Source organism: Mesoplodon bidens, assembly GCF_964165515.1.
Source record: "Mesoplodon bidens genome assembly, chromosome: 3".
NCBI classification, from domain to species: domain Eukaryota; kingdom Metazoa; phylum Chordata; class Mammalia; order Artiodactyla; family Ziphiidae; genus Mesoplodon; species Mesoplodon bidens.
In genome coordinates this window covers 167,558,735-167,573,774 of record NC_138178.1, presented here as the reverse complement: position 1 = coordinate 167,573,774, position 15,040 = coordinate 167,558,735, and the positions used below count along the sequence as shown (strand labels likewise).

Sequence of the window (15,040 nt, the reverse complement as noted above, 5' to 3'; positions counted from 1 at the left end):
CAGACACACAGGCTCAGTGGCCATGGCTCATGGGCCCAGCCGCTCCGCGGCATGTGGGATCCTCTCGGACCGGGGCACAAATCCGTGTCCCCTGCATCGGCAGGCGGACTCTCAACCACTGCGCCACCAGGGAAGCCCTTCGATAATCTTTTAAAATATGAAACATATGGAGTTCTAAATATGAAATATATGGACATATGCAAATATGTATATATGTAAGTGCTTTTGTGTCGCATTAAATACTTATTTTAATAGAGTTCTGTGGTCAAGGACAAGAACTTTTACTCTTTTATAATAGGTTGCTCTTGCTTGTCTGTAATATTAGATAGGAAGTTTGAACATTTAAACATTTCCTTCAGCAGAACTTTCTCAGCTTCTGAGACAATGTTAGGGCCCCATATTATATGTTTCTGTGGAACCTGGCCCCCTGTACTTACCCCCTCATAAAATGTACTTTATTAGAATTATTTCTTCAAGCTGCTCAAATTTTTTTTTTATAAATTTATTTATTTTTTGGCAGCGTTGGGTCTTCGTTGCTGTGCGCGGGCATTCTCTAGTTGTGGTAAGTGGGGGCTACAATTCGTTGCGGTGCGCAGGCTTCTCATTGCGGTGGCTTCTCTTTGTTGTGGAGCACAGGCTCTAGACGCGCAGGCTTCAGTAGTTGTGGCACGCGGGCTTCAGTAGTTGTGGCGCACGGGCTTAGTTGCTCCGTGGTATGTGGGATCCTCCCAGATCAGGGCTCGAACCCGTGTCCCCTCCATTGGTAGGCGGATTCTTAACCACTGCGCCACCAGGGAAGTCCCGCAATATTTTTTTTAAACTTTTAATGAGAAGGCTTGTATTTTTAAGGAAATAAAGTTTGTTTTCTTCCAGATGGAAAAATCAGAGACATCTGTGGCCCTCAGTTTATTATGTAGTACTTTTCGCTAGATCCTATTTAGCCTATTAAAGATACACCTATTTCTCAGTAGAACTGTTCAATCTACAAACATAAAATATCATTTCTTATCTAACATATTGCAGTAAGATGCATACATAAGACATCTTAAAAACCTAGGCTTTATTTAACATGTTGGGGAAATTAATCATACTACAATCGTCTTGTGATGTCATCTTGCACATTTAAGTATATAGTAAGATTAGAGTGTAAAATTATTATAGAAATTGGAGAATATTTGTAAAATAACACTTTCGGTTTTAACAGATGAGAAACAAATTGGTTAGTTTTTGTGATGAAGTTGGTTCTTTTCTCACTACCTAGGGCATAATAAATTTCAGGTAGATTCAAGATGTTTAGTATTTAAAAAAAAAAAAAACCTGTAAAAGTACTAAAAGAAAATGGACTAAGAGTTTTTATAGTCTCTGAGTGAGGAAGGTTACCTAAGGAAGATTTTTAGAAATCCAGACACCGTGATAGAAAAGATTAGTAAATGCAATTATATAATAATGAAAATTTCTGAACATTCTGTAAATGAGGTTAAAAGACAAAGCGGGAAAAAGTATTTAGTATTTTCAACAGAAATGACTAAGAACTAAAATTCCTTTTATAGCTGTCACATGTACCAGTCAGAAAGACAACAGAAAATTTCACTTCAAAGAAACGAAAAGTAAAACCACAACGCAGTACTGTTTTCTTACTTCTCAGACTGAAAGGGCAAAAGTTTTGATGCAATATTGAGCTGGAAAGGGTGTGAAGTCCATAATATATTGGTGGTAAGAGTGTAAATTGGTATAAGCTCTTCAAAAGTCAAGTTGACGATTCTGTCAAAATGTTAAATGTGCGGGGCTTCCGTGGTGGCGCAGTGGTTGAGAGTCCGCCTGCCGATGCAGGGGACACGGGTTCGTGCCCCAGTCCGGGAAGATCCCACATGCCACGGAGCGGCTGGGCCCGTGAGCCCGGGGCCTGTGCTCCGCAACGGGAGAGGCCACAGCAGTGAGAGGCCCGCGTACTGCAAAAAAAAAAAAAAAAAAAAAAAAAAAGTTAAATGTGTGTGCTCTTTGACCCAACAGTTTCACTAATAGAAATTTATCCTATGGTTAATAGCACACATATGCACAGATAAATATATAAAACTATTCATTGTAGCATTATTCTTGGTAACAAATGATTGTAAACAACCTAAATGTTCATCAGCAGAAGACTCTAGTTAATTAAATTAAAAAGAAGCACATTAGTACAATAATTCTGTGCAGCCATTAAAAAAAGACCAAGGTATATAGCTCTATGTGTTGTTAAGGTCAATATGCAGTATATGATGTCAAGTGAAAACCAGCAAGATGTAGAACAGAGTGCAGAATGCTTCTAGTGGAGAATATTGGCTAGATATGCATATAGTGTCTCTGAAAGGATAGTCAAAGTGCACCTGGAAGAAGAAGTTGGGGTTAGGAGTGAGAGCGAGACTTTTCATTGTATGCCTTGTTCTCTTTGCTTTTTTTTTTTTTTTTAATTTATTTTATTTTTGGCTGCATTGGGTCTTCATTGCTTTGCATGGGCTTTCTCTAGTTGCTGTGAGCAACTGCTCTTGGTTGTGGTGCGTCGGGTTCTCACTGTGGTGGCTCCTCTTGTTGCAGAGCACGGGCTCAAGGCACGCAGGCTTCAGTAGTTGTGGCACGTGGGCTCAGTAGTTGTGGCTCGCGGGCTCTGGAGCACAGGCTCAGTAGTTGTGGCGCATGGGCTTAGTTGCTCAGCGGCATGTGGGATCTTCCCGGACCAGGGCACGAACCCGTGTCCCCTGCATTGGCAGACAGACTCTCAACCACTGCGCCACCAGGGAAGCCCTCTCTTTGCTTTTTTAAAAAAGCATATGTTACATATTTTTCTACACAAACAGAAAAAAAAGTCATGCTTTTTAAATAAGGGCAGATCAGCCATATTAACAGTTTATTTTATTTTTTTGAACAGTTACTTTTTAAAAATTTATTTATTTATTTATTTATTTATTTTTGGCTGTGTTGGGTCTTCGTTTCTGTGCGAGGGCTTTCTCTAGTTGTGGCAAACGGGGGCCACTCTTCATTGCGGTGCACGGGCCTCTCACTGTCATGGCCTCTCCTGCTGCAGAGCACAGGCTCCAGACGCGCAGGCTCAGTAGTTTAAAACATTGTCATGTATGTAATTCAGGGCAAAAATTAACAAATCCAGACTTAAACAAAACAAAATGTCCACATTTCCCATCTGACACTACTTTGTCAGCAGAGGGAGTATGCAACTTCTAAAGAGGTTTACCAGAGCTGGGCTAAATATGAGAATAGGGTGCCATTAATGAAAGGGAGGAGGTATTTCTAAAACTGATGGGCCCAGCCTTAACCCTCTAGTCAGTGCAGTATTCTCAAAGTATAAAAAGAATTTCCCAATGTTATTGTAACTATTCCAGTTCTCAGGTGACCTTTGGGATCAGAGTTGCTCTATTTAAAGACATGGTCCAGACTTCCAGGTGGCACAGTGGTTAAGAATCCACCTGCCAATGTAGGGGATGCGGGTTTGAAGCCCTGGTCCGGGAAGATCCCACATGTCGCGGAGCAACTAAGCCTGTGCGCCACAGCTACTGAGCCTGCGCTCTAGAGCCTGTGAGCCACAACTACTGAAGCCCACGTGCCACAACTACTGAAGCCCACCCACCTAGAGCCTTTGCCTGCAGCAGGAGAAGCCACTGCAATGAGAAGCCTGCGCACCGCAGCGAAGAGTGGCCTGCTTGCCACTAGAGAAAGCCTGCGCGCAACAGCGAAGACCAAAACGCAGCCAAAAAAATAATTTAAAAAATAAAATAAAATAAAGACATGGTCCAGGAAACAGTGAATGCTAGACAGTAAGCCTCTATTTAAATCTTTTAAAAAGTAGCAGCTCACTTTGGGGCAGCAACAAGGCAACTGGGGTACAGTTTTAAATAGAAATTTACTCTTATGCCAGAAATTCTGCTGGGTATAGAAGTAACTTCTGGAAGCACATTACTAGTTTAAATGAGTGCTTTATAGGGCCAAGGTATTGCCCCTTGATACCAGAGTACTGAAAGTGTGTGCTGTAGCTCTAAGATGTCCTCATGATACTTGCTGTGTATGTTTGGTGGTTTAGGAAACCATTGTTTTCATGATTGTAACTTAAGAATTTCTCAAGACTAACCACCACTTAAAACCTTGTTTGTGACTGCGGTCTATGTTTTTTTCGCATGAATAAGGAAAATCCCAAGACAGCCAACATCACAAGAACTGTTGGAAAAAATAAATTGAGAGACTCATTTTAAATCTTGGCCTTGAAAAGAATATATCCCTACATGCTGAAACTGGAAAGAGCTTAGTAACCAAACTTACCTAGAACACATGACAAATTATGCTATGCACTTAGGAACTTTATTCTCTCTAGATTGTTTTGCAGCCTCGTGAGAGAGTTGTTGAATGGCAATAAAAATCACTCATGTAGTAAATAATTACTGAGCACCTACTATGTGGCAGGCACTGTTCTGGGCATGGGGCACATGGCATAAACAGACAAAATCCCTGCCCTCATGAAGTTTAGATCCTGACAAAATGTATAACATGTCATATGACAGTAAGTGCTCTGGAGAAAAACAGGGGAGGCAGATGCTTAATTTTAAATAGTGTGGTCAGAGGCAGCCTCACTAAGCTGACAGTTGAGCAAAGGTCTGAAGAGGATGATGGAGCCGGTCAGGGCTGAGCATCCAGGCAGAAGGTACACTGAGCCCAGAGGCCCTGAAACATGTTTTTCTGGCATGTGTGGCTGGAGTGGAGCAAGGGGTGGAGGGGATTGTAGAAAATGAAGTCGAAGTCGAGGGCCACTTACTTAGAACTTTGTGTGCCATGTTAAGGGCTTTGGTTTTTATTCTGAGAAAGGGGAGCTATAGAAGGATTTTTGAGAGGAATAACTTTTAAAATGATCCCTCGCCTCTTGTTTCATAGTAGACTTTTAGGGGACTTGAGCAGATTTTGGTGGGTGGAGAGACCAGCATCTTATCTTTATAGACAGGTTAAGTTTCAGGTGCCTGGTAAGATATCTTAGTAACTATCAACTAGGCAGTTAGATATTCAAGTCTGGAGCTCAAGAGAGAGATCAAGGAAGTGATAGAAATCTGGGTTTTAAAGCCATGAGCCTGGATGCGATGACAAGGGATTAAGTGTAGAAAAGAGAACTGGGGCATAAATGCCAACACTTGGAGGTTGGGCAGATCCTCAAAGAGGAAACAGCAAAGGGGACAGGAGAAGCTGGTGAGGAAGGAAGCAAATCAGAAAAGTATCTAGAATTGGACTAATACATGGTAGCTACTAGCCACATGTGACTGTTTAATTAAAATTTAAAATTCAGTTCCTCACCCGCACTGGCCACATCTCAAGGGCTCATTTCCTGTGGCTCCTGGCTATTCATAGGGACAGCACGGATACAGAACATTTCCAACATCACTAAAATTCTATTGGGCAGTACTGATCCAGAAGCCAACCGAAGAAAATAGCCCAAGGACAAGGGAGTGTGTCAAAAAGTAATTAGAGGGACTTCTCTGTTGGTCCAGTGGTAAGACTCTGTGCTCCCAGTGAAGGGGGCCTGGGTTCGATCCCTGGTGGGGGATCTAGATCCCACATGCATGCTGCAACTAAGAGTCCGCCTGCCGCAACTAAGACCTGGCGCAACCTACATACATACATATATACATACATACATACATACATAAATGTTTTTTTTAATCCATTAGAAAAATAATTTGAGGGGAAATTCCCTGGCAGTCCAGTAGTTAGGACTCCATGCTTTCACTGCCAAGAGCCCAGGTTCAATCCCTGGTCAGGGAACCAAGATCCCACAAGGCACGACACAGCCAAAAAAAAAAAAGTAATTTGAGGACTGAGACTTGACCATTGGGTTGTTACATGTAAATGACTGGCAACCTCTTGACAAGAGAGAAGCTTTGGTAGAGTGGGAGGCAAAAGCCTGACAGAAGTGTATTGAGGATAAATTGGACGATAGGAATCAGAATCACAAAATATAGACATCTCATTCCCGACCTTGGGCTCTGGCTGGCAGCTGTCTGCAGTCTACCTGGTATGGTCATGTCTACTCTGCCGCCACTGCTGCTGAGGGGCCTGACAGGCCCGGCCTGCAGCTCCCGGTGCTGCATGCCCAGATGCATTCCAAGCCACCATGGGAGCAGCTCAGGACCATGGATGTTGCCACTGGGCTCACCTGCTTCCTGTTTCCTCCTGCCTGGGGCAGGGTCTTGTCACACCTGGAGAGCTACAAGAAGCAGGAGTAAAGAGGGCTGTCCTTTCCCTTATCTGTGACATGACCACCCCCAGCCTGTCCTGATCATGTCTACTGCATTCCTGGCTGGCCTCCCCTAGATCATGGTCTTCAGTTAGTGACCTTCTGCAGCTGACCTTCATGACCTCTCTTTCTCCATGCTTGATATCCTGGGACCACATATGTTAGTTTATAAGTCTATTTAACAGTAAAGTCTATTTAAACCTTGGAAAAAAAGAAGAGAAAATATATAGACACCTTTTTAAAGATTTGCACAATTCAGACAGCTGGGGTAAGCCTACCATGAAATAATTGTTGACACTGTTCCAAAGACAAACACAGTTCTCACGAGTAACAGATGAAGCTTTATGGTGCGTGAAAACCCCTGGCCCAGTAACTCTCAACCTAATAGACTTGCTTGAAGACCTCCTAAAACAGGATTGCCTTGGCCCCTCCCCCCAGGGATTGATAGTTGGGAGGGACCCTGGCATTGTTTATGAGGAGTTTTGCTTTGTTTTTTATTTCCTTGAGTGATTTTAACATTCAGCCACAGTTCAAGACCCACTCACTGCCTTAGACCAAAACAAAAATACCAATGCATAATGATTCCCAACCATGGTCCAGAGTTATATGGAACTTTATCAACATATTGGAGAATTTATAAAGTGATGGCACATACTTGATGCAAAAATGAGTCATGTGGTACTGCGGTAAGCTTTTCTGCCAGTGATTTGGAGATTGAGAACATTAAATCCATCAAGAAGGAAATCAACACCAGATAATCTTAACATAGACTTTAACACTACCCATGGTGAACAAACATACAGGTTTGATTATTTTATGGGTGCTGTTACTCTCGTAGCACTTTATCTGATGATTCCACTTCTGCAAAGAAAAGCTTGTTAATTATAAAAGCTTTGTTTGAAGTAGAATCAAATTCTAAACTTGGGGAATCACATTTTTTACTTTGAAGCTGGTAGCCTCTTTAAAACCAGAAAATTTGGGAATTCCCTGGCGGTCCAGTGGTTAGGACTCTGCGCCCCGCCACTGCAGGGGGCACATGTTCGATCCCTAGTTGGGGAACTAAGATCCCATATGCTGCAGGGCAACTAAGCCCGCTCGCTCTAGAGCCCACGTACCACAATTAGAAGCCCAGTGCCACAACAAAGAGCCTGCATGCAGCAACTAAGACCCGCCGCCGCCAAATAAAATAAATAAATATTAAAAAAAAAAACCCACTAGGAGCTGTAACTGTCTTTCTCAATCTGGAAGCAAATATCACTGAGTAGCTATAGACCCTAGGATGCGTCCCTTCCCTAAAATCCCTGAAGCACTTTCTACATTTGCCATTTATCTCATTATCTAATCCGGTATTCACAGCTTTTTGTATTGTGATGTGACTATGAAATAAGTGATCTGTTACAATACACAGGTCTCCTATCCATTGGTTTCAACCTCCACCTCAATCTAATAGAGCTAAGGACTAATTTCACCTTTCTCTCTTTACCAAAAGAGTGCTTTGAACTATTAAATAGCCATTGACAAAATAGGAATAATCTAAAACTTGGATAATTAATTCCTAAATAATCAAAAAACAGATTAACCCTGCAGTCTAAACCTTTGTGATTGCATTTGGAAATTCTACATTACTCCTACTCTAATTATTTTAATATTTCTACTATCAAGGCAATATCTTGAAAGAAAGAGATGGACTGAGCATTTGCTCACCAAATCCCAAAATACTAGAATCTTAAGTGTAAGAAAGTCTACTTCAATAAAAAGGAATTACTACCTTACAAGACAAATAGCAAACTCACAAACCCTGCATTACATCAAGCATTTATAAAACAAAAAATAATGGAAATAATTTCCTTAAATCATTTCCAAACTATCACTGCCTCAAGACAAAACAAGAAACTGCTCAATGACTTTCCTTAATCTTTTTTTTGACAAGCAGTATAGTGGAATGATAGAGCTGGAGATCTGAAACCAGATATCCTGGGTTCAAATCCTAGCCCTTCCACTTGCTGTGTGACCATGAGCAAGTTATTAATTGGTATGTGCTTCAGGTTTCCTCATTTTCCTCTTCTGTAAAATGGTACTAGTACCAATACATACCTGCCTCATAGGACTCCTGTGCAGCATGAATGTGTATCATTCAGGAAACTGCCTGCAGCATGCATACTTTTAGTAAGTATTCAAAAGATACAAGTGATTTGGTTATCTGACCCTTGCAGAAACATATATTTCAAACTGCTGCTTAATTTGAAGATTCAGTGTATTGTAGCAAAAAATACATCATTTCAGTAACTAGACCTTTGGAAGTAGTAAAGGAGAGAAATGAGATTAATTGGAGAAGAACAGAAGAATCTGATCACGCTGCTTTTGAGTTACAAGAGTACCTGCTTTATCCTTCAAGTAAAAGCTTGCTACAGAATGCTCAGCCTTCCATTCTGGTCAAACCTGATATAAGGTAAAGGTTGAGGTTGCTTGAAAACTTTTAGATTTTCAGTAGCTCACACAAATTGAGAAAAACCTTTCTCAGTTCTTTTCCAATCTTTAGCATGGTTAGGCAGACAGTACCCAGTGCTGAAACATTTGTCATTTGTGAGAAGCACTACAGTTCAGTGATAGGAATAAAGGCATCAGATGCCAGGTTAGAACTCTGGCTCTGCTTCTTGGCTGTGTAACCTTTGGCAAGTTACTTAACTTCTCCACCTCACGGTCCTCATCTGTAAGATCTGGATAATAATAGCTGTTATCTCATAGGGTTGTTGGGAGGACTAAATGAGTTAATTCATGTAAAGCTCTTAGGACAGGGCCCAACGGAGTAAGCACCAAAAAATGTTACGATTCTTATTCAAATCGGTCAGTGTAAACATTTCCCTGGTATTGATGACATAACTGTATAAAAATATATCTTGATCTCACCCAGAAAAGAAGAAAAATAATCCTAATATCTAATTTTCCATGTTTTAGTTACTTGTATTGTTACCAGACATGAGGTAGTAAGTACAGATGCAAAGGAGGCAGTACAGGGATCACATCTTCATGCAATGAACCTCACGTCTGAAGACCGGACCTTAGGCAGAAAAGAAAACCAGGACGATGACTTGAGAGCGTCTTTTAGATGTCACACATCTGACAGGGACTGGCTTAAGTATTTTCGCTGAACACCTTGTTTTTATCTTCTATGTGTTAGATTTCTCAACTTTCAAACACTTAGTCTCTTCCCAAGTAGTTAAAAAAAAAAAGTTGCATGAATAATTCTAGCTAATTAATGCCAGTAGCATTACCAAAACGAAGAACACATTTTGCTTCTCAAGCCAGCCATCACCTCAATAATTTTATACCAATTTCTCACAAGCTGATAGCAAACAAGCATAAATAGTTGGCTTAGCTACAACAGGATGAATTGGTGTTTTAGTCTGAAGAATTTTAAAGCAAGCCAAGTAATTGTATAAAATTTAAATTTTATGACCATGTTTGGACCTTTTTACATTAAACACAATGGAAATGTTCATTTTTTCCCCAAAGGAAAAATTTCTGAATCATCACTATGTTGCACAGTAGAATAAAAATATGAATCCAGGTACTTATTCAAGTTTCTAAAGAATGCAAATAACAGATAAAATTTTACTTCCCAAATCTGAAGTCATCAACATGATTTTGTAGTACTGTATCACAGGCTTTACCTAAAAATTCAATATTCAGATAAAGATAGTCCCCTAGTCACATTGTTTAAAAAGCCTCTGCCCCACCACAGCTTCCTGAGATCTGTGAAGAAACTGCAGTCTTGTGATCAGGCTTCATACAATACTGGCAGTTTTGTACTTGTAAGGAAAAAATAGTGACTGATTTTATGTGTCAATCAGTTGTAGTCTGCTGATCTGATTAGAAGCCTTGACAAATGCCTGGTGGCGATTGCATATAACTGCCAAACATATGGGAATAATACAGTAGCCCATCGTTTTGGGGTCAGCTCTTGTACAAGAATAAAGGAACAAAAACATCTGCAAGTAAGGTATCAGAAAAATAACTGTCCAAAACCAAAAAGGCAGGGAGAATAACCGAGCTTTCAAGGAGTGTGTCCATGTGGTTCCTTCAAGGGGCTCCTCTGGGTGCTGTTGAATGTGTTCCAAGGCCAGCCTATTGTAAGTCTCGTTGATTTCAAAAACATAGTAAAATGCTGCTGCACTTGCTAACAGATACAATCCCACTCCGATCCATCCCATACGCTGACGGAAGTTCATCATTCTCCATGCTCTGTGCCTTTGAGTTAAAACAACAACAACACAGTGAGGGTCTAGTAATGCTGTCATGTGAACTATTCCAAATGTACTTACGTTTTGTCCAATGAGCCCTAAAATACTCCCTAACACATTTGAGGTTTAAAATAACTAAATTAAATTTACATCTATTAAGAAATATAAACATCTTACAGGTTGTTTTATGTAATAGTTATGCGGAAGTAAAGTTTCAGTATATATTATATATGTGTGCTTTTTACTGAATCCCACAGATAAATAAATCACTAAATCTGGCTTAAACAGGTTCAGCACACGTTCCCTTAAATTGTAATTAAACTAGTTTCCTAGGGAACATTTCACTTCTATACTTCAAATCCTTTCTGAATTAACAGTATTGCTTCAGACATGAAAACTTGGTTCTACAAGTCAAACCAACGTCGGAGCCCCCAAGTTAAGACAGCAACTCTTAAACACTTACAGTGGTCCCGAAAATCTTCCTGTTCCCACGGCAAGCGTTAAAGAGTCACTCAGCTCTGAATAATCGGGTGGCTTTGGCATTTCAGAGAAAGCCACCATAAAAGAAATCCCCGGGGTCACCGGCTGGGAGAATGGTGAACACGGCCAGCCTGGAGCAAAAGCTTATTGTGATTAAGCACAGCGTGACTGCAGCCGGTCACGCGGCGGCCCGGCCCCTGTCGCCGCTGCCGGAACCCCAGCCTGTGTCACTCGGCCCAGCCGGGAGGCTCTCCAGCCACCCCGGCCTCCCCTGCAGCCGGCCCCGCCCCCTGTCGTGCTGCAGCGCCCGCCGCCGCGACAGGGCTGCGCGGGCGGCGCCAGACCCGGGCCTCTCCGCCTTGCCGCGCCGGGAGCCCAGTGCCCGGCAGCGGCCACAGGCAGCCTGCAGAGCTGGGCAGGTCCCGGATCTCACCTCCTGTCCCGGTTGGCCCTCCCGCCCGCCGTCCCGGATGCTGCCACAGTCGGGGCTTCCGGCTCGGGCCGGAAGCGCGCTTGCCCCGCCCCCGAAAGGCCCGCCCCCTCGTGACGTCAGGGAGCCTCCGCCGCGGCACCGCCTCCCCGAGCGCGCCCGGAACAGCTCTGCTGGGACTCGGGGGAGGCTACGGAGGCGTCGGTTGTGGCGCTACCCTTCAGGTGGGCGGCAGTGTGGGCCTGGCCGCTTCAGCCCTCCTCAAAGCCTCTCCCTGGCGCTTCGCCCGCGGCTCTGATCGCCCCCGTCGTTCCTCGCCGCGGAGAGCACCGGAGCAACGGGCTATCAGCCATCCCCCAGCGCGCCTCTGCGCAGTTCGGATATCCCTCTAGAGTGTCCATCCAAGTGCAGGAGAAGCCGCTCTCCCGCTCCTCGGACCTGGCCACCCGGGAAGCGTCGGAAGCAGGCCCTGGCGCCTCGGCCACCGGCGACGGACCCAGACATGACTACTAGATAACTGCGAGGGGAAGTGGGACCCCGCTGTCTGCTGCGGGGCGCTCGAGGCCGGGAGAGGGTAAGGTGGCTGCTTGCCGCAGTGCGGCCGGCCGCCGGCGCGGGTGCGCGGGGCTTCTCCGGGCTCGGGTTATTCATTTATAACTTGAACTAACGTGACTACTTCATCTTCACTGCCCGTCGGAACTGCAGACGTTGACGAGACTTAACTCGGTTACCGCGGAGGAATACTGTGAATTGCAGTGGCATCAGTGGCCGGGACAAATAGGAATTTACATGTGTTGTTTGGGCATCATGACGCTGAGGCTCTTAGAAGACTGGTGTCGGGGGATGGATGTAAACCCGCGGAAAGCGCTGTTGATTGCCGGCATCCCCCCGACCTGTAAAGGGCAGAAATTGAGGAGGCTCTGCGATCTGGTTTAGCTCCCTTGAGCGAGTACTGACTGCTCGGGAGGATGTTCCGGAGGGAAGAGAACAGGAATGCAGCCTTAATAGGACTTAACTGAGGAGACGAGTCATGCTCTGGTCCCTAAAGAGATACCCGGAAGTGGGGGTACCTGGAGAGTGATCTTTAAGACCCCTGACCCAGACAATGAATTTTTAAGCAGGTTACATGAGTTCCTAGAGGGAGAGGGCGTGACATTGGGTGAGTTTACCAGAGCTCTTGGATATGGAAACGACCTTTTTGACCTAGACCAGGACATGATCCGAAGGCATAGTATAATGTTTCTGTTATGACTAAATGTCATGTTTTGACTAAATGTCATGGTTTCATTCTTTATAAGTTCCCATAAGTTCTCACACTATGGAAGGTTAAATACACATCAAACCGCCATGTTGTACCCCTTAAATGTATATAATTTTAACTTGTCAGTTACACTTCGATAAAGGTGAGGAAAGAGAAGCTAAATACTAGATGACATGATCCCAGAAGTGCGGACCCCTATTGTTGGCACAGGCATTAGATGAGGCTCTTCAGCCTGCCCTGCAACACCTGGAATACAAAAGGCTGAGAGTATTCTCAGGCAGTGATCCTCCAGAAGAAGAAGAGTTTGAATCCTGGCTGTTTCATGCCACTCAAATGATGAAGACATGGCAGGTGTCAGATGCCGAAAAAAGAAAGCGATTGCTAGAGAGCCTTAGAGGCCCGGCATCTGATATCATTCGCGTCCTCAAGATAAACAGTCCTTTAATTACAGTCCCTGAATGCCTGCATGCTCTGGAGCAGGTATTTGGGGTTACCGATAATCCTAGGGTGTTGCGGGTCAAGTATCTGACCACTTACCAGAAGGATGAAAAAAAATTGTCTGCGTATGTACTAAGGCTGGAGCCTTCACTACAGAAACTGGTAGAGAGAGGAGCAGTTGAGCAAGAAGTTGTGAATCCGGCCCTCCTGGAGCAAGTCATTGCTGGAGCAGTCCACAGCACGCCGCGCAGGAAGTTTGCTCTGTCAGAGGACGGCTCAGCCCTGGCTTACTGCAGTTACTGACACTAGTAAAGGATGAAGAGGCAGCTGAGGAGGAGGAGGAGGCCCTCCTCCAGGCAGGATTAGAGGGGCATTTCACCTGACTCTTGGGAAATCAGGAAGGGCTCTCTGGCAGTGAGCAGAGCATAAGGTAGAACAGTCTGTATGCTCAGTGACAGACATTAACCAGTCCCTATCTTGTGTTGCCAAGTAACTCATTTTTGTGCAGTTCTCGGTATAATCCTTTGTCATTTCTGTGCCCATTTAATGTCTCCTAAATGTGTCATTGACTAGAAGGATGTAGTACTGCACTGGTATTTATATATTTAAATTCACCCTGTGAATTTTTTTTTTTTAATCACACACAGTTGTACAAAAAGTCTCATCACTACACACATGTGATACTCTGAGAGTACCACCAAGGCTCAGGTGCACATGCTGATCCGATCTCGTCCGGATGTCAGCTTGTGTGATAATAGGTGCAAGTGTAGCTGTCAGATGTGATAATGTGTCATAGATAGTTTTGGGTTGTGTACGGCCCTACATTAATTATGAAGATCGTGAGCAGGGGTTAAGAGGTTATTTTCTGTGTGAGTCGGAATTTTATTGATTCTATGCCATCAAAACAAGAGGCAGAGTTAAATGCTGCAGTTGGTCAGTTTGCAGCGGCTACCTCTAACCCCAGATTTCTGATGTGTGTCTCAAAGCATCTAGTTCTGAATATCATTTTAATAGGTTACAAAATTATAGATGTGAACTTATAAAATAAAGAAATGTGAATAAAATGACCTTTTTACCTAGTTTGTTTGTATCAAGTTTCCAAGGGAGATTTCACTTGAACAACGGGTTCCAAAAGCATGAATCTGAAAACCACTGAACTTGCACAGTCTTAGTCCCTTGGACACTTTCCTCCTGGTGACCAGGTGGGTAGGGAGTAGTTTTCTAAGTGAGAGTGCTGGCAGGACCTTCTCCTGAAGTACAATAGAATAAAATGAGGCTGTATAAATTAGTGCAAGTAGCAGGTTCAAAGGCATCGGGGCGTTGAATCTGGAGGGTGAAAAGAAAGACAGGAACATTGCTCACCTCTGCACGGCAGACTGGACTAAATGTTCCATGTACTTCCTCACTTAATCCTCTTAAAAATCCTGCAATATAAGAAAACAGCTAGTTTCAGAATTCTGTCATCTGCCTTACTGCAAGGCCAGTGTTCGTTCCGTTGCTAAGAAAGAGAAGCAATCCTAAGGGTGTCTGGACCCAGCCTCCCAGGGGAAGCAGGGGGGATTGTTAACAACATTTAATAAATGAACTCTTAGTATGCGTTAGTGTGGACTACATCTTAATCACTACTGCAAACTGGACACGAAGAAGCGCGGAGTATGAGAAACTGTAAGACCCCCAGGCAGCAGGGAGGGTGGACATGGGTTAGTGATTTGGTCTCTAAAAAAAATAAAAAAGAATGAAAGCATGAAGAAAAAATGAAAATTGCTGAAAGATCAGACTGAAAGTCTTTGTCTTTAATAAAAAATACCCCCAAAGAACCAATTCTGGGATATATGTTTTTGGTTTAGATTCGAAGGCATAGTATAATGTTTCTGTTATGACTACATGTCATGGTTTCATTCTTTTTTTTTTTTTTCGGTACGCGGGCCTCT

At 43.4% G+C, this 15,040-nt stretch overlaps 2 protein-coding genes across 2 annotated transcripts; one reads left to right on the top strand and one right to left on the bottom strand.

The window, feature by feature from the left end:
- Positions 1 to 9,691: 9,691 nt before the first annotated feature.
- Positions 9,692 to 11,451, bottom strand: LYSET (lysosomal enzyme trafficking factor). The gene is made up of 2 exons (XM_081229129.1): positions 10,964 to 11,451; positions 9,692 to 10,507 (listed from the first exon to the last, which is right to left on the bottom strand). Exons 1-2 carry the CDS (start codon positions 11,059 to 11,061, stop codon positions 10,096 to 10,098), a joined length of 510 nt encoding a protein of 169 aa, XP_081085255.1. The 5' UTR covers positions 11,062 to 11,451; the 3' UTR covers positions 9,692 to 10,095.
- Positions 11,452 to 12,217: 766 nt separating this feature from the next.
- Positions 12,218 to 13,412, top strand: MOAP1 (modulator of apoptosis 1; the record flags this gene model as incomplete). The annotated part of the gene is made up of 2 exons (XM_081228305.1): positions 12,218 to 12,340; positions 12,882 to 13,412. 2 exons carry the CDS (start codon positions 12,218 to 12,220, stop codon positions 13,410 to 13,412), a joined length of 654 nt encoding a protein of 217 aa, XP_081084431.1.
- Between the last annotated feature and the right edge of the window lie 1,628 nt (positions 13,413 to 15,040).

Coding starts and splice junctions, on each gene's coding strand:
- LYSET (XM_081229129.1), bottom strand. CDS start 11,061: ATGGTGGCTTTCTCTGAAATGCCAAAGCCACCCGATTATTCAGAGCTG. Junction 10,508..10,963: donor GGAAGATTTTCGGGACCACT/GTAAGTGTTTAA, acceptor TTTAACTCAAAG/GCACAGAGCATGGAGAATGA.